This window comes from Hirundo rustica, chromosome 3 (genome assembly GCF_015227805.2).
Source record: "Hirundo rustica isolate bHirRus1 chromosome 3, bHirRus1.pri.v3, whole genome shotgun sequence".
In the NCBI taxonomy this organism is placed as follows: domain Eukaryota; kingdom Metazoa; phylum Chordata; class Aves; order Passeriformes; family Hirundinidae; genus Hirundo; species Hirundo rustica.
Window position 1 is genome coordinate 10,285,339 of NC_053452.1, and position 17,999 is coordinate 10,303,337.

General features: G+C 44.0%; 1 protein-coding gene across 8 annotated transcripts in view; it reads right to left on the reverse strand.

The window, feature by feature from the left end:
• Positions 1-17,999, reverse strand: part of VRK2 (VRK serine/threonine kinase 2) — a 39,179-nt gene that overhangs the window by 747 nt on the left and 20,433 nt on the right. For 6 of the 8 annotated variants that reach the window (XM_040059016.2, XM_040059018.2, XM_040059020.2 and 3 more), the window contains 6 exons: positions 17,450-17,582; positions 8,122-8,242; positions 6,274-6,332; positions 4,917-5,101; positions 1,775-1,948; positions 1,284-1,460 (listed from right to left, as the gene is read on the reverse strand). In XM_040059016.2, the coding sequence (XP_039914950.1) occupies positions 1,284-1,460; positions 1,775-1,948; positions 4,917-5,101; positions 6,274-6,332; positions 8,122-8,242; positions 17,450-17,582 (849 nt within the window). Of the gene's footprint in view, positions 1-536; positions 632-1,283; positions 1,461-1,774; positions 1,949-4,916; positions 5,102-6,273; positions 6,333-8,121; positions 8,243-17,449; positions 17,583-17,999 lie in introns of all 8 variants that reach the window. The other 2 variants (XM_040059024.2, XM_040059023.2) reach the window with 2 other exon arrangements.

Here is a 17,999-nt window from a genome sequence, read left to right on the forward strand (position 1 = left end):
GCCTCCACCTCTGAAAGGGAGCCACAAACACCACAGTCCCATTTCTCACTTAGCCAGGACTTGACTCTCTCTTTTCCACTGCCCCTTAGCACTAGGCACAGCTTTGGTTTCCTATAGAGCTTTCCATTACAAAGCTCCTGAATTATGTGAGGGGAATTCTGCAAAATGAAGCTAAGAGCATCCTGCCTTTTTTCCTTCTCCACTTTCTCATCTGAATGGCACAAATGTTACCTGACACCCATTTAAAGTTCCCCCTATTATGCAGAATATTCAGTGAGTACCACAGAATGGTTCTACACAGAAACAGTACATTTAATCCTGTTGGAATAGCAGCTTTTCCACTAGAAATACTAAATCCAAACACAAATAGAATCTAACCACCAGCCCAGTGACTGGTCCCTTTTCTGCAAAAACTTTACGTTTGAGGACTAGGAAGTAACACTGGAATGGTTTCCTATTCCAAAGTTGTGTTTGACTTGTCAGAGTCCATCTCCCCTGCTGGCAGCCAAAACATCTCCCAGGATGGTTCTGCTCACCCCTGTCCTGCCTGGTGCTCTCAGGTACAGCTGTGCTTTTGCTGCTTCCCTCTCCCAGCTTGTACCGGAGTCTCCAGGCAGTGATGATCAGACTGCTTGAAGCAAAGAATTTTGGATTAATCATAAAGCTACCTTTAAAGTTGCATTTTTGTGTTCATTAGAAACTGTCCTCATTTAACCAAGTTATTGTTTATATGGAAGAAAACCAGGGTAGAATCCCCTCAATAAAATACACCAGAGCTCCAGAGAACAGGAGCACAGAGTGATCACTGAGATGGATGTGGTGCTGTATTATTTGTACTAAAACTGATTCATTTTTTTCTTTTTTTTTTTTTCCTGTACAGTTGAAGAGTGAGACTGAAACTATTAATTCAGCCCTTTTATGCACTAAATTAACAATAATATTCAAAGTGAGTTTGTTAATTGCTTAAATCCTCTGATGTAAAACTCAGAATTTAAGGAGTTAAGTAACAAGCGCTCTGAAGTTTTCCACTACACAGAGAAGGAAACTACTGAACTAAGTTTCTACCAAGCAAACAACAGGGTCCATAAAGGGAGATCGAAGAGTTGGGAAATTACAGTCTGCATCCTCATGCAGGGCTTTGCTCTGCAGCTACACAAACCGCAGTGGTAGCTGGCCAATAGCACACACAGTTATCAGAGTTTGCGTACATGTAGTTGAGGCTTCGAGAGCTGATTTTCCTTCTCAAGACACTGTGACTTCTATGATAACACCAAACCCCTCACCTTTTTCGGGTGCTCAGGCTTCTGCTGTGTAGTGTAAAAGCTGAGCAGCTTCTCTTCCACCTGGAACTGCCGGCATGTTCCTCGGGTGTGGGGCCTGCTCAGGCAGCTGGAGTGGCCCTTGTGCGCCGTGTCTTCCTTCTGCTGCACTGGTTTGGGGGAAGGCCTGGCCAGGGGAGCCTGTTGAGGTAAAGACAGTAACTCCACTGTGTGCTGAAAGGACTGCAGTAGGTCCAGAGTTACCCCAGGTCCTGACCTAGCAGCTGAAGGTGCCTGGTTTGGGGCAGGTCACGCACTGCCCTCCTGGTACTTATACCCTGAGCTACCAGAGATTCAGGTTCCTGCTTGGAATACTGGAAGCCAGCAAGCCTGTGCCAGCTCCTGGAGTTTGTGATGGAACCGTTGGCTCTTTTCCAACCCTCTTCCTCCTCGCCCTCCCCAAGAGACGGACATGGAGCTAATGAACAGGGCTCCTGCAGGGCCCAAATCCTCACCTGCTGCAGCTCTCCCTGGGGATGCCTCCTGTTCTGTGTTTTTGGCTTTTCTTCTCCCAGGAGCTGTGTGCCTGTCAGCCCCACACTTGTTTTGCTGTGACAGGCAGGTTCTTCACCTTCCGGCTTTTTTCCCTTCTGCTGAGCTGGTTTTGGTGGAGGCTTTGGGGAGCAAACCTGGGGTGCACAATGAGAATTTTGTACAGTGAAAAAAAGCCCAGATTTCACACAGAAAAAGAAGGATCTTCACCATATATACACACCTTAAACAACTGCATCACTTTCCACACAGGACCCAGAGCAAAACTTGAAGTTTTCACTCAGAGTTCCAAAAATGAAAATAAGTGGGTTTACACCTAAAAATGACCAACCATAGTTCATCCTTAATGAAATTACAGGTGGGTGTTCATGCAATTATTTTTTAGTCTGATTTCTACAAGATCAAGCAAGCAGTGACCTGGCTTTCTACCTGCTTTCACCCCACTTTCCTTTTGCCCAAACATCAGCACTTTCCACTGTAGGGGGAAAAGCTGAAAATATTTATCCAAGGCCACAAAAATGTGTTAAACAAATTTGGGAATTAATACAAATAATATTTCATCACCTATCTTTGATGTGCAATTGGAATCAAGAAGCAGGATACAGCCACTGCTATACTTCTTATGCCACCTCAAGATTGGATTCACATACTGTAACAGGGAGCAATATCCTAAAATCCATGCAATCCTCTCCACATCATCAAGGAGCTGGTGCTACAGGAGTCTCTGTTACAGGTGTTCACTGCTCTTCAGAAGGGAATTAACCCCTCATGAGATCCCCTCATTTCCTGTGTACCAAACTGGTACGGGAGGAGTCAGATCAGCTGGAGTCAGGTCCTACTCGCAAGCAGCAGGTGAGGAGAGAGTGGTTTGGTTGCAGCAGCTCCCACTGTTCCAAGGCTGTCTCTTCAATGGGAGAAGTGTTTGGTGAAAAAAGGAGAGGGAAAGGGAATGCTGAGATTAAAAGGGTCAGGCCTAGGATCACTACAGGCAGTGCCACAAAGCGGTGCATTGGGAAGTGCCTGACTCATCCAGCTCTGTCAGGGCTGCAGCACCAAGTGCACCAGGCCACTGAAACGTTGCATTTTCTGAAAATAGCAATAAATTCCAAGAGAGTTCAGTTGCCTGCCCTCTCTGCTTTGTATTTGGGTACTCCTTAAATCCTTTGAATAACCCAAACATTGCCTTTCTGCAGCTGTTTGCAGCGAGTGCTTAGAGGAACCCGGCTCATGTCAGCAGCAGAACTGGCTGAAGGAACAGGCTGCAGTTAACACACCGGTGATCCAAGTGTTCTCACTGTTCCAAGAAGTGAGACACTCGGCATTACAGATTTCCCTGAGAAAGTGCTGACAGGTGCCAAGATTTAGTAACACCCAGGCATTCCCTCTGATCCTGTCCCTGGCCATCAAGCCCAATCCCACTGAATCCTGCAGCACAGGAAGAGTGATAACTGACACTCCTCAACCAGGGATTTTCCAGGAGAGTGAGACTTGCAAACATCCAGTGCTGCTGCAGCTCCTGCAGCCTGCAAGGTTGGGACCATCTTTTATACCACAGACTGTCAAGTCTGACCAGGCTTAAAAAGGAAACAGATTTACTATTTAGTGTCTGACTGAGAAATCAGACTCCTGTGAAACAGAGATCCAACAGGATCAGCTGGAGATCAGTTAACCTTACCTGATGCTCTGAGTCAGTTCACAAAACAGTGCAAACTTCAGAAAAAACCTTCTCAAACAATTGAGGGCACAGTGTTCACCATCACAGCCACACAAGTCCTGTCACCCAAATAGCTTTTGGTTTTATTAAATTTTTTTTTAAAGGGGGGCTAAACTAGAAAAGTCAATAAAAGTGCTAAACTAAGTATCTGTAATTACCAAGATCAAAACCCAATGCCTTTTCATTAAACATGAACTTTTGTTCTGCCTTCCACAATACGTAAATAGTGCTGACAATTGGTTTGTGAGGCAGTTGCTACAATAAAATCTAATTGTATCATGAGAGAAAGGTGACAATCAGGAGATCATGAAAAAATTACATATTCTCACTGGTGGTTAATTAGCCATGCAAAACCCCCTCAAACAGATATTCTCTTCTATTAGGAATGATTACTATGCAGGCCTACAGATGTCAATACCACAGTCATTCAAATACTTCTTTCCCTACTAATTGAAGGTTGTAAAGCTCTGGTGCCAAGGTTTTGCTTCCAAAGAGCTAATTTATGACTAGAAGGATATTTTATGTCTTCAGTTGCAGCAGCTACAAAACTCAGCAAATCAGAACCATCTGTGCACTGATACTTGAATCACCATTCATCTCGCAGCCTATCAGTCACATTAGTTTGCATCCTGCATTCTTGGCTCACGTACACTCGTGACGGTCCAAAGTTCACCAGAAATATTAAAAATGGATGGGACCCTGACCCTGCCTTATTGCACACGCCCCAGAGCCCCGCACGGGGCTGCTGCATACGGGCACTTCCACAGGAACAACGGGACTGACATTTCCCAGCAAAACTGATCATCACCTCCCTCTCTGCTTAGGGAAGCTGGGTTTCATTTACTTAGAGCACTGGAGGAAAATAGCACAGGAGAGCTGTCACTTGGAAAACCCTGTGCCAGTGAACACCAACAGCCCAGCTAAAGCCACGGGAACATCGTCCACACTGGGGCTGTGGGAGGAAAAAGGCAAATGACAAAGAACAGCCCGAAAGCAAGAAAATGAATTAAGTGCTGGCACTAATAAAGGTAACTTTGCTTTTAATCTGGGACGAAGGAAAAACCTGGCATTCAGGCTCATCTTCAAGATGTTAGTGAACAAAGTGCTTGACTTCCCCATTATCCTGAAAGTAAATCATTCTCCACAGGCCTACTGCTTTGAAGTGAGAGCCTGTGGGTCAAAAGGACTCATGGCAGTTCTTCCTCCTTGAGGGCTGACGTTCCACTTTTTAGCAAAGCCAGGGGAAACAGGAATTAACAAACATGCTGTATTTAAGGCTGAAGAACTGCTGTGTCAGTCTCATTTTGAGAGCTTTAACCATTTCCTCCTCTCCAAGAGGGAAGGCAACAGGCAGGAGCTGTCAGACACAAACCCAGGGCTGTCTCACTCACTCTGGATGCCTTAGCAGTGCGGTGATTCCGTGTGCACGCTGCTGCCGCGGAAAATTCCAGAGGGCCGTCGTAGCGCATCCCACTTGACTCCAGGCCATCCAGCAGGATTTTCTTCAGCACTTGATACTTTGGCTTCTCAGCATAAGCTAAGCCAGAAACAGAGGCCAGAAACTTGGCTATTTCACCTGTAGAGCAGATTTGACTGTGAATTTCACTGAGTGTAACCCCAGAAGTTCAGAAAGGATCTCGTTCCAACACGGATGCAAATCCTCCACTGCCAAATGAGACAACACAATTTCAGCTGAAGGCACGCTCAAAACACAGAACTGACAATGTCTTGTCTTTTTGGGAGGAGAAAAGGAAAAGAAAGACTTATTTAAACAACCCAGACTTGAAGTGCTCCATCTCGTTATGTTCATGCACTAATTCCCACAGTACTGACAGCTACCCAAGGATAAAAATTAAAATATTTTATCAACAAGTACTGATAGTTCAGTGCAAAAGAGAAAAGTCTTTGATGGATCACAATATCCCTTTAAATATTAATTACTCTGAACAGTATTATTTTAATCTGCATAAATACTATACTAGGAATGCTGTGGAAAAACACAATTTTTTTTTTCTCACTACTATTGTTTTTCTGATTGCATCCCAAAACAGTCCAACAGCAGCAACATTTTTCCATCAAGTGGTTCAAAAAACAGGGAAACCACTGAATGGCCAGAAATAATACTAGTAGGAAAAACATATGGGGGGCTCAAACTTTTCTTTCAGCTGAAGACCCAAGTGTATCCTAAAACTGGAGTGCTACACCAGATATTAGCATCTGGTCAAATCCCAGTGGGAAAGATTTATTAAATATGTATACACATCATGAATAAATTTCACCTAATACACACTGCATTCCAATAATTCCAATACAAAAGTGCTAGGAAAATAAGGGAATAAATCAAAAAAAGATACTGACCTTTGGTGTTTTCCCTGGGTTACTTTTGTATCTCAGGGAAGGAAGGAACAAGACAAGACAAACAGTGCATCCATTTGCTTTTTCCAACTCTGAGCACTGAGCAATAAACCTTTGGTAGACAGTTGCTTACTATTTCCATACTAACAGCTACTTCTGTTTCCAAGATAGTCACTGCTTCCTAACACCCTGGATTACATATGGCCAAGATCCCTTATGTCACTCCATGGGATACATCACAGACTGAGCAAGATTCTTCTTTTTTTTTTTTTCCCAAGACTTTGTTCAATTTGTGTTACTTTCTCTTCTCTTCTGCTCCCCCCAAGAGTCAGACATTGAACTGTGTTAGGAAGAGGCTGAAGAGCCATAGGGTACAGGTGCAAGTACACTTACTGCAGCTGCTTCCAGGAGAATCACACCTCAGCACTGAATCTGGGAGCTCATCCATAAGTCTGAAACAACACCAGAGTGCAACAGTTTAATGCGCATTTGGAGCAGGTGATTCCTTATTTGGGATTTAGGAAGACAGCAAGTCTCAGTTCCAAAGGGAGTGGACCTCCAGGACAGCTAATGATTCACAGGACTGCTTTAGAACCCAGATCTCCCCTCACCAGCTCCATTTTTAACTCTTTGCACACTGCTAGTTTCACCAAGACCAGGCTGACACCTAAAACTGCGCTTTAAGTTTTTCTTTGCACGTTATTTGAAGCTTTCTAGAAGGAAAATAAAAAACCCTTTGAGAAAAATGGTTTGTTATTTAAGATTGAGGATTCCCATTTCTATTTTGGAATTTAAGCAGCAGTTCTGCTCTTCCTTCCTATCATTTAGCATCAGGTCCTCTCTGCCATGGAGCACGTGGTTGTGAAAGTCACACCCAGGCAGGGCAGGGCCACAAGGGGACAGGGAGATCACATCACCTAAAGTCCCACACGTCTCATAAACAGTAGGGCCACAGGTGTAATTCCTGTCCATCCAGAAACAGGAACAGCAAAGAAGCTTGGCATCAATTCCTAAAAACAGGAATAACATCAGCCATTATCTTGGGCAGTCCAGCATCCACAGGAACATGAAAATTAAGATAGATAAGAGGGATAACCTGGGCAAGATACCTAATTCCAGGAATGCAATTCATTAGAGTAAGAAGATATTTCTGATAAGTGGAATCTGTGTAATTTTCTGAGCATTTCATTGAAGCCTCCTTTTGCTCAGCATCCTGGAAACACGAGCCATCCAAGGGTTAATGGCGAGGGAAGAATCAGCGGAGCAGCTTGATTGATTAAATTGATTTCCCATTGAATTGTCTAAGTGTTACCTTGCAGGGGGCTGTGTAATGATCAGAACTTCTAAAGGAGAAATATTAAACATAGCGGAGGGTGCCAACATTCCCAGCTGCACTCGCCCCTCGTGCAGGCTGAGCCGCCCTTCCCCGTGCGTGGATTTCGGGGATCAGCCAGCTCCAGTGGGTACCTCTGCTGCGACCTGCCCTACTTCAAAGTTTGCTGCCTCCTGCTATTGCAATGTTATAGTTCTGGGTAACTTCCTCTGCCGTGGAGCCTGCCGCAGCCACCACGTGCAAGTAACTCCCTCCAGTCCCAGCTGGGAGGGCAGGGGAAGAAAACACTGATCCACAGTGAGCTCCAAGTCATTCTGGGGAAAAGGAAAGATTTCCACCGAGCTCCTTAGTGTTTTGGTATTTAATTGTTTGTAATGGCATTAGGCTTATGTAACATTAAAACCTACAGAAAAAAACATTTGAAAAACGGCATCATATAGAAAGTTAAATAAATTGAGTGCACATGTGGAAAAACCTCCAAGAGATGTTTGTACTACGGTCTCTACAAAGCACCCGTAAAGTTTAATGGAACCACACAACAACCTTCTGTATGTGCACCAAGGCCTGTGATAATTTACAAATGTTTTCTTGGGGGGGAAAAAAAAAAAAAAAAAAAAAAAGAGTATTGGAAAAATACACAGCAGACAAAATGCCTGTGTACTGTGCACTGGAATCCATCCTCTCCTCACAGCAGCACAGACATAAACATGCAAAGGAGGGTAGACATGCACATAAAGTTCCCATTTTAACTGCTTCCAACATCTCTCTTAATTAAGGAAAATTGTTTTAGCTTTCTCCTAAGGTGCTGTTCTACAGCATGGAGAGCTGTTTCCCAGAACTGGGAAGCAGCGAGGATGCTGCGGGGCTCCAGGCTGCTGTGCCCATTTGTGTGGGGGGTTTGTCCTTACTTTGTTTTCGCAGTCTGGACAGCTACAGGGTCCTTGAGGTTCTGCTCCCAGGGCAGCTTCCCACACAACCACTGCAGCATGCAGTAGCCAAGGATTTCAAGGTCACCTCGTCTGGATGGGGCTAAAATGTAGGAAAGGGGGAGGGGGAAAAGAGGAAAAAAAAAATACAATTAAGAATAGGAACCTCTTCTTAGGAAATAGTAAAGACTTTGATTGAACTGGTGCTGATGAAATATGAAGAAGCCAAGCGGGCAAAGTGTTTTGTTTGTTCAGCTGTATCAGACCTGAACCGCCCCGGCATTTGGCCACAGGCCACAGACAGGCAGTGACTTGTTCCTGCTCAAGTGAGGGTCAGCTTCCTCACCTCCTCCAACTCCATCCTTCCTCAGTCTGGCCTGTCACATGGACTTGATCCCCATGGCCTCTGACATGATCCAGACAGCCCATAACTGAGTACCAACACTTTCTCAAAGAGCCAAGCAGTAAAACAAAGAAATAAATGTCTGCTGCTAAATTGCTAACACATGTTCCAGGAAGTCCATGGGGTCCACATTGGTCATGCAGGGACTCTGTGAGAGCAGACTAAACACTGATGGCCTTTCCTGTTCTCCCGTGGAGCCGCTTGAACTCGGATGCTGGGACAAAACTGCCATCTAGTGTGCACTGACTCACCAGAGCCCGCTCCCGGCTCCGGCAGCGTTCGCGGAGCTCTGCGCAACCCAAAATACACTCGCTGTTTAGCAAAGTCCAGCGTGAACTTCCCACTGCTGCTTCCAAAAAGGAAGTTATTTCAGGAATGACTTACTCTCTGCCCACCCCAGGCAGACACAAATACAGGAGACAAAATTAAATCAAAAATTAACCCCATCCCAGAGTATAATCTACGCAGAAAAACTGAAGTTAATCTATAGATTGGCTTTTCCTAGAGAAAGAGGGAGGGGAAAAGTGCAACACCAACAGAATCAGTAGTGCTTGCTGCTACCCAGAGGAAACCAAACTTGCTAAAACTGAACAAGCAGGAGCACTGCAGGAATTCTTTGACTTGCAGCCTACAGTTTGCACGTCAAAACCACATGGAATCTGCAAAACCAAAAACCGTTTGTCATGATTAAAGACAGACAGATGTAGAAGTCAAATTTATGCTTTTCCAAAATGATTTTGTGCTTTCCAAGAAGGAAGGAAGAGTTCAGGCTTGTTTGGCACTTTTTATCCAGTGTAAAGAGCAGTAGCTGAGCACTGTGCTGTTAATCCAGCTGTAAACAGGTATCATATTTTATGGGCCTTCACGAAATAAATTCCAGAAAGTCACTCGGTGAACTTATCTTTTAATTTAAGAAGTCATCTGCTAAAAGCCATGGTGCCAACACATCATAACAGTTCCTTGTTCCTGTACACACATTACTGTAAAAGCAGCAGATTAGTTTTTATACATTGCCTATCTTAACTGCTCTTAGGCTCGAGATTATTAAAGGCCCCTGGATCCAACACCGCTGCGCTGTCCCTCGGGCGTCGTTTATTTTCTGCCCTGGATTCAGCAACGTCCTAATGCAAGACTTGGCTCCCATATTAAAATAAAAACACAATCTCTACCACTTGCTGTTCTGTAGTGATTTCTCTGGCCATAAATCTCCCGATAACTGTGGAACAATTCCATTCACACACATGTGTTCACAACTCCTTTTTCCATTATGGCAATTCCAGATTAGATCCACATAAGCCAGTGTTTTTGACTGCAGATTCTCTAATTTTCACAATGCCTTTCTGGCACCTGTTTGTTTGAGAGAGGCTACAGAAAGCGGCTTTTTGAGGAAAACTGTCAGAATTCCAATGGACAGCCTTTTTCCACGGGGGGAATTCATTGATGTGCATCTATAAACAATAGCAAACCAATCGGATTTCCGAAGTTACCCCAAGATAAGTCATTTTCTGACAAAACAGTCCCAGAGATTAAAGTCTCTTCGCAGTTTGGCCACGACAAACCAAGAGCCTTGCCTGACACCTGCCCAAAGCCACAGGCACAAACATGCAGGTGGAGCTAAAGCAGCCCTGCCCCGCGGTAACAGGAGATGTTTCACAGAGGCAGTGACTCCCCTATCCCTTCATCTTCCAGGCCACCACAAGTGCTGCTCAATACAGACATTTACATGGGGTTTTGGTAGAACCACATGAAAATGTCAGCATTTGATTCTTTGGTGGTTCTTGCTTATTTCTCTCTGCTCCATATAAGCTAAATCCCTCAACCTTTAAACTCATTTAGATTCTTGTTAAAAAGTAATTGATTAATCTTTAATGAGTTGGTATTATCTATGGACAATGGAATTATTAGATTTTCATGTAGAATAGAGCACTAATAGATAAATTTTAATGATATGTTTACTTGCAAAAATAAATCTGCTCACATATTTGAAGATTACAGCAATTCTTGATAAACATCATTGGAGAGAAATCAATCTGCCTTCACTTCAGATATGATAGTCAGGTGAAAATAAAACAATTCTGATTGATAACTTGTCACAGTTATGAAAGTGTACATTCCAACCAGTACTTATTGAAATCAAATTCTTATTTCTCTGCTAAAAAAAAAAAAAAAAGAAAGAAAAAAAAATTGCTGGTTTTTTGCCTTTTTTTTTTAATATATGTTTGATTTCTGGTTTTCTACTCACTGGATTTTTTTACTATTATTTTAGTCCCATATGGAGTAGTATTTAATGGGACATATCAGTGGTATTTTATTTTTCAATGTCTTTACAGTTTAATTTTTTAATTTGGAGATTTAAGGCCTGATTCTGTCTCCAGTCCTACCAAGATAAATCAGGAACAACTCCACTGAAGCTGATGAACTCCCAACTATATCAATGAAATCAGTTTTAAATATGCCACAAACATACTCAACATGCAGGCATGGTGTCCAATAACTCAGAATAGCTGAAGCAATCCACCTTAGGAGAAAATAGATGATGTATCTCTGTACACTGAATTTGGCAGCTATCTCCACTCTAATGCATATTCAGATTACTATTTCCAAGAGATCAGGGATATCACAACAGCCACAATAAGCTCTCCACTGCTCCCAAGAACTTCTCTGAAACAGAAATAAAAATGGGAGGTTTCTCTATGGCCTCTGTTCAGCTGATTTTCTCCACCCTTTTTTAAGAATCTAACAAGTGACAGATGAAATATTCTCCTATTTTTAATGAGCACTGTTACACGATAATTTCACTATTAGTGATTTTTTAGACTGGAAGCTTTTCATAAACAGAATCATTTTGGTTGCTCAAGGATGTGCAGGGGCACCTCCATTTCCCACTGGCGTTACAGAACACGAGTGTATGGCAAACTCACAAGCAAACAGAACTCACACCACAGCTGGTAATGCAAAAGCCTTTTAAGGAAAGGAGGGTTAACGTGACCATGGTGAAATACAATTATAATAAAAATGTATCATCACAAAGTGATATAACTTAACTCAAGGCTGAGATAATTAAAAACTAGACAAATAGAAGACTTGCCAAAAATCAGTGCCTCAGTAGGAGAAACGAAAAGACAAAAAAAACCCAAAAAACCAAAACCTAGAAAATTAAGGTCCTGGTTAGTCTGAGGAGTTCCCTGCAGCAGGAGAATGACCAATGGAATAGTCGGTGGCTCCACAGAAGTGGTTAGAGAAGTGCATTAAATGAGTGATACATTTTAGTGCTTGAAGGACATTCCACAGAGTTATCCAGCCTCAGACTGGGCAAATGCCAGCCAGGAACCATCTCTGCTCTCCTCATGCCCAGCCCTGCACCGCCTGCTTGGCACATTGCTCAAGTACTCCCTGGCAATAACCACCACCATGGATTGCTGGAAAGAAAAATCCATGGCAACATCACAGCTGGAGTCCAGCTGTTCCAGAGAACCCAGGCAGTGACATGGCAGAGAGGGACACTTCCTGTGCCAGCTGTGCCCTCTCGCCTAAACCGGGATCCTACAGACACACCCTCCATGGGCTGAACACAGGCATGGAAGGCACAGCAGAGCTGCCAGGATGGAACCATCAGCACTGGTGGAATGGGATGTGCAGAAAGAAAGAGGGTTGGGGTCTTGCTCTGGTGCAGAGCAGTTTATGTGGGAAGGCTGGAAGGTGCAAGGAAACGTCACCACATGTTCTGGGTGAGAGATAAAACGATGGTGGCAAGAGATGCTGGTACCTGGTCAGAAGCAAAATGATCCAAGCTTGCAGTAAGGACATGTGGCAGGAGAGTGGGGACAGGAAGTTTTATTCTTCTTTCACATCTGTGTAGCAGAAAAAAAAAATCACAAAGGTAGGAGCCTGACAAGTAGGGGTGGACAAGCAGCTGAGATTCACTACCCTTCTGAATTCCTGGTGTAGAGAACAACAGCCAAAATTAAACAGTCCATTCCCAGGCACAGTCCTTAGATGTGACAAAGTTGTAAATGCTTCTAATCTTATTTTTGCTGCTTCTGAACATTCCTGTCAGCTTCCAGAGGTGGCTGTAGAAGCCTATCCAATCTTTTCCTTGCTGTGACTTTTCTTTCACTTACAACCACCCTCCTGTTCCCTCCTCTGCTGGGCACACATTTCTAATCCAACTCCCAGGAATTAAACCATCTTTTTATTTATTTCCCACTGCAAAGTTCCACCCATTTTTTGCCAGACTGAGTATATTTTCCTTTTATTATTTAGGATTTACAGTTTGTCCTGTACACAGTCTTTGGGAAACACATATCAAACTGCAGCAGATCAATAATTCATTTGACCGACAAAAAGGAAAAAAATCCTACAGGCTCCCTCTGAATCCTAACTATGCATGGACAGATGCCAAATCAACCTCTTGATCCAGAGCCACTCAAAGCTCTGTTCTCTGGAAGCAGGCTCCCAAGGAATGTGTTTCCAGGCATAGGTGTTTATATTCCTGCACATCCTTCCGCACAAAACGAACCCCGCACATATTTTAGTCAGTAGAACAGAAAAACGGCCAGGCACTGAGCTGTGTTTCCAACAGCACAGAGCACCTCTGCCAGAGCAGTGGAGAAAAGCAGCACAAAGGCTGCAGGGCTTTCCCTGCCATCAGCCCAGCACTGGCACTGCCCTGGACAAACCCCGTGCCTCAGTTCTGACGGAGCTCAAGGAGCACACGCCACAATAACCCTGTGTGAGGAGCACAGAGGAGCCTGTCCAACGTCCCCACTCCTCTGGGAAAGCAGCTTTTACTACTGCAGATGTAAATATCAGTACTGCACAGACTTCAGTGGGGTCTCTACCGGTGCAAGAGATGGCAACACTGCTCCGAGTCACAGTGAAACGTTGGGAGAAGGGAGAGTACTCAGCTTGGAATCGATGGTGAACACAAACATATGCTGGAGGGAATTCAGCACAGACACTTCATACTGTTATGTTCATCAATGATAGCAAATTAAAACTGGGCTTATGCACTCAATGCACAGGACTGGAGTATTTAAAAGAACCTCAATATGTTAAGTGCAGTAAATCTCCAGAGAAATTAGGTATTGACTGCATGCCTCAGTGAGGAGAAAATCTACAAAAATCCATAGGCGGCATTGATCCAAATATTACTTTTTAACACTAACTATGTAACAATTTTTTTAAATGTACGCTGAGTACAGATATAATTCTCCTTAATTATCAATCAACAAACCAAAATGCAATACTGTTTATACAGGCTGGTCTTTAAAAATGAGTTCAGTGAGTACACTCCAATGTGACGCTAAAACCAAAGACGCAGTTGTGCCCTGCGAAATCTGCATCAGAATAAAAAGGGTTTCAACTTCAAATACGCACACACTGGTTGGGATCCTGGCACAAATCCAGGAATTCCCAAGGTGTGGGTTGGGTTCTGTGGCAGAGGCCAGGCTGGGCCCTACTTGGTTCCAGGAGAACTCCAGAGCTCAAGGATGCAGCTGCTATGGGAGCTGCACATCCCACTCGGCCTTACCAGAGGCTGTCAGAAGAACACAGACCAATCCCACCACCCCAAAGGGCTTCCCTGCAGTGGCCACTGGTAGGAACCTTTCTGGATCTCAGTGGGCTGCACAACTCTACCACTGGTGAGCTCCATAGAGATCATGGGGAATAACCCAGCACACAGCTGGGTTAAACTCACCATTCAAACACGGAAACTCCGGCATTGACTGAAATTACTGGGAAGGAAACGCATTTGACTGGCTCCGTGCAAGGAGGGTATCAGCTCCAAGCATTGCCAAGAGGCACTTTTGAAAGCTATAAATTCCTAATTTTGTTAAAGCTTCAGCATGTCCCTCAAATCACTGCATGTATTCAGTAGCTGCTTCATGAGCAAGTCAAAATGTTCTCATTTTCCAGCTCAACACAGCCACTGATGCTGTTCACGGGGGCTGAGATATTTATGTTGCTACACATATGTAGGCAACGCCCTCTGGAAAGGACCTCATTAATATAAAATAGCATTTAAAAATTAGGAGGATATTCCTGGAGCACTGAAATAACAAAGTACTCCACTCTGAAGAGCTGGGCGACACCAGAATGAAGGCTGTCTCTGCACCTTGTTTGCCAAAAGTCTTTAAAGACTTTTCAGAACATTCCACCTCACTTTGCACAGGAGGCTGCTGAGGCTCCACCATGAGTGGGGAATCCAGGAGACTGTTGAGCAAAGAAGCCCTTTGCCCCAGCTGCTGGAAGTCTTTCAGCATCCTGAGACATTTCTGTGCGTCTCAGCCTCACACCAAGAGAGCAGGGAAACCCATTGCTGAGTTCTGCCAGCTGAACCCGTGCAATCTCTAACAGAAGTCGCTGCAGATGCAGATTTTCCCTGGGATGTGGAAAGCTCTGCTGCAAATGGGAAACTCTGAAGTTTGACTTCAATGGATTCAGGCTGTTTGTTGTGGTTTAACCCCCAGCCACCAATTAAAGTACTGCACAGCCCTGTGGTACACCCCCTGCCCCTCTCTGGAGGGACAGGAAGGAGAATCAGGGAAAAAAGTTCAAATCCATGGGTTGAGACAACAACAGTTTAATACTCGAAATAAAATTTTAAAGATGATAATAATGAAAAGGAAGGTAAAGAAAGGAACAAACCCCTGACAGATAAATGATGCACAACAGAGCTGCTCAGCACCACCTGAGCAGCAATCGGCCCCACCCGGCCAACCCCCTCAGTTTATCCGCTGTCCCTGTTATCCCAGGGTATGGAGTATCCCTCTGGCCAGGTCAGCTGTCCTGGCCACGCTCCCTCACAGCTCCTTGTACAGCTCCTCACTGCCAGAGCATAAGGAGCTCATCAGTCCTTGACTGAAGGTAAGCACTGCTCAGCAACAACGAAAACACCCCTGTGCTATCAGTGTCATTCTCATCCTAAACCCAAACCACAGCACTGCACCAGCTACCAGGATGAAAATTAACTCTGTCCTGGACAAAAGCAGGACACCATCACAAGGTCGGAGCTGGCATTTCACATGAAGAGTTTGGATGCTCTGCAGATCCCACATCAAGTTCTGCTGTCTCTTCCAGCACAAGCACCAGAAAAATCTGCGGATTTTCTGTTTGCAGATATCAAGCAAACGCTTTTCAAGTGCAAGAGGGGGGTAAGCTTCCTCAAGCTATCTTTCTAAATAGTTTGTTTTGTGGAGTCCTGTGGCTTTAGCCAATTCCATCACAACTTTAGCTCTTTGAAGAGGTTATCTAAGACACAGGTTGCAAAACTTACCTCATGCTTCCTCTGCACACCTTTTGTCATACAAGTCTGTAAAATTTCCCTGCACTTTCAAATAAAAGGAATTATCTGTCCTGTAGTCACATACCCATCCACAAACACTACCAAACTGGCTGCTGTAACTATCCAACAGCCAAATCCCAAATATTTCAGCTTCCACCTACTCTTCAAAGAGCATCCACGTCGAATACTAGTGCACAGCCACACCATTCACACTACCAGGCAAAGCAGGCAGAGTCAGTTCTCCAGAAAACACCCTACATGCTTGGGAAGGCCAGAAGAGTCCAAAACAGATGCTCTCCTCACCACAGAATATTTTCTAGCAGGTGAAATGGTGCAGTTCTCTAAGCAGGAAATACTTGCTGGTCTTATTTCATTTTTCCTAATGACCGGAGTCAAACAACTGCAGGTTTTAACAGCTCCGGCAAATTATCAAGACCCTCTACATTACATGGTCAATGGTCCTTTTAATAGAAAAAGCAATAATATACAGTTGTTTGTGCCAACTAAAACTCGTTAGAAAGTATTAGTTTAAGGTAACAGTTCAGCAGCTATTAACGAGCACAAATGCCTGCAGTTATCACTCGTGACACTGATGCTCACCAAGCTGGCAGCAGCAAACCATCCCTCCTGCTTGAGATGATCTTGGGGGTGAAGGAGGGGAAAGGGAAAGAAAAGTTAGCAAAAACACTCTTTTGTAACAAGAGTCAAAGTTTTTCAATAATCACCATTTTTTTCACTAGCATAACATTAGAATTGACTTTTTGTCTTGCTGACATAGCAACTAAGAAAGTTGTGTTGCATTGACCATATTGATTGTGAACAATGCAGCCATCAGTGGGACTTTACACCATATATTTTCAATATTGACCTCCCAGTCCCTTTTCCATGGCTCTATGGGTCTGCTATTGGATTTGGACTGCAGTGTAATAAACAGCTAAGGTTTAATTAATGGTAAATGAATACAAGACATAGGTTATGACTTTAACTAATTAGGGAATTGTTGAATTAAGTCTGCCTTGGAATGCAAGGCAGTACAATCAATATCCAATAAAAGGACTATGTATGTAATTTACCTGCAAATGTGTTTCCAATACCATCAAAGTGAGTTTAAATAAGTAAGATATATGAAAGGCTACTGGAAAAAGATTTCAAAAAGTTAACGCTTTATGGCTTCAAAAAAGGTTTTTCTCCTTGCAGAAGGAATGTCATCTTGAAATACCCTCCCATAACACAGATGGTGACACTCAGACACAGCTCTCCCTAAAGGACAGTGCAGACTCCAAACCCTTTTCCTTGACAATGCAGCATTAGCAAATCCTGCCTCTGCAGAGTACAGCAAGCACAAACCAGTCCTCCCAACACGAAGCAATTAAGTTTGATGTTGAGCTCTTCTCAGGGCTGTCCTGGGCTGCTCCAGTGCTGTGGTGTGTGCAGAGCCTCTCAGGGCTCCTCCTGCTGCCCCTTCCCTCAGCCCTGGGGAAGCATTCCCAGGCACACGAGGAGGTCACCGCACGAGGGGCCGAGCAATCCCCAACACTGCTTCTCCCGTGTACAGCAGCTCTCACAGCCTGATCACTCATTCTATAATCACTCATCTGAAATAAAAAAAAGAAACCTACCTACTCCCTTGTGGGCATCTATGCTGGTAAACTCTATTGTCCCATTATGGCCCTTCCTAGGATTTTCCTGATACTGTTTGTGGTTCCCATTGGGACAATATCTGTAGGAAAGTCCATAATCTGCAAGATAAACCTGGAAGACATGAACAGACAAATGAATAATGCTTTTGTCCTTTGAAAGTATAACCTTTATAATTAAGTCTTAAGAAACTGATAGGTTAAGGACAGCCTTAGATCTAAATTTTATTAAACCAAATGGTGCCTCAGGATAAAATATGTACAACTGGGGGCTATAACAGTTGCCCTCCCCATTTAAATCCTTCCACTACTATACTCTTATCTTATTTCAGTGCTGAGCAGGATTTCAGTCATTTTATTTTGTTCCCGAGCTCTCTGCTCTCCAGGTGGGCATCCAGACGTCATAAGCTGCAATATGCCTTTTATGCAGCCTCACGTTGCTTGTAGGACCCCTTCCCTACCCTGACTTAAGCAGGCACACACACTTCCCCCTGTTTGGATTTCCCAGCTGAGACTCTTCAAATTCAGCTCT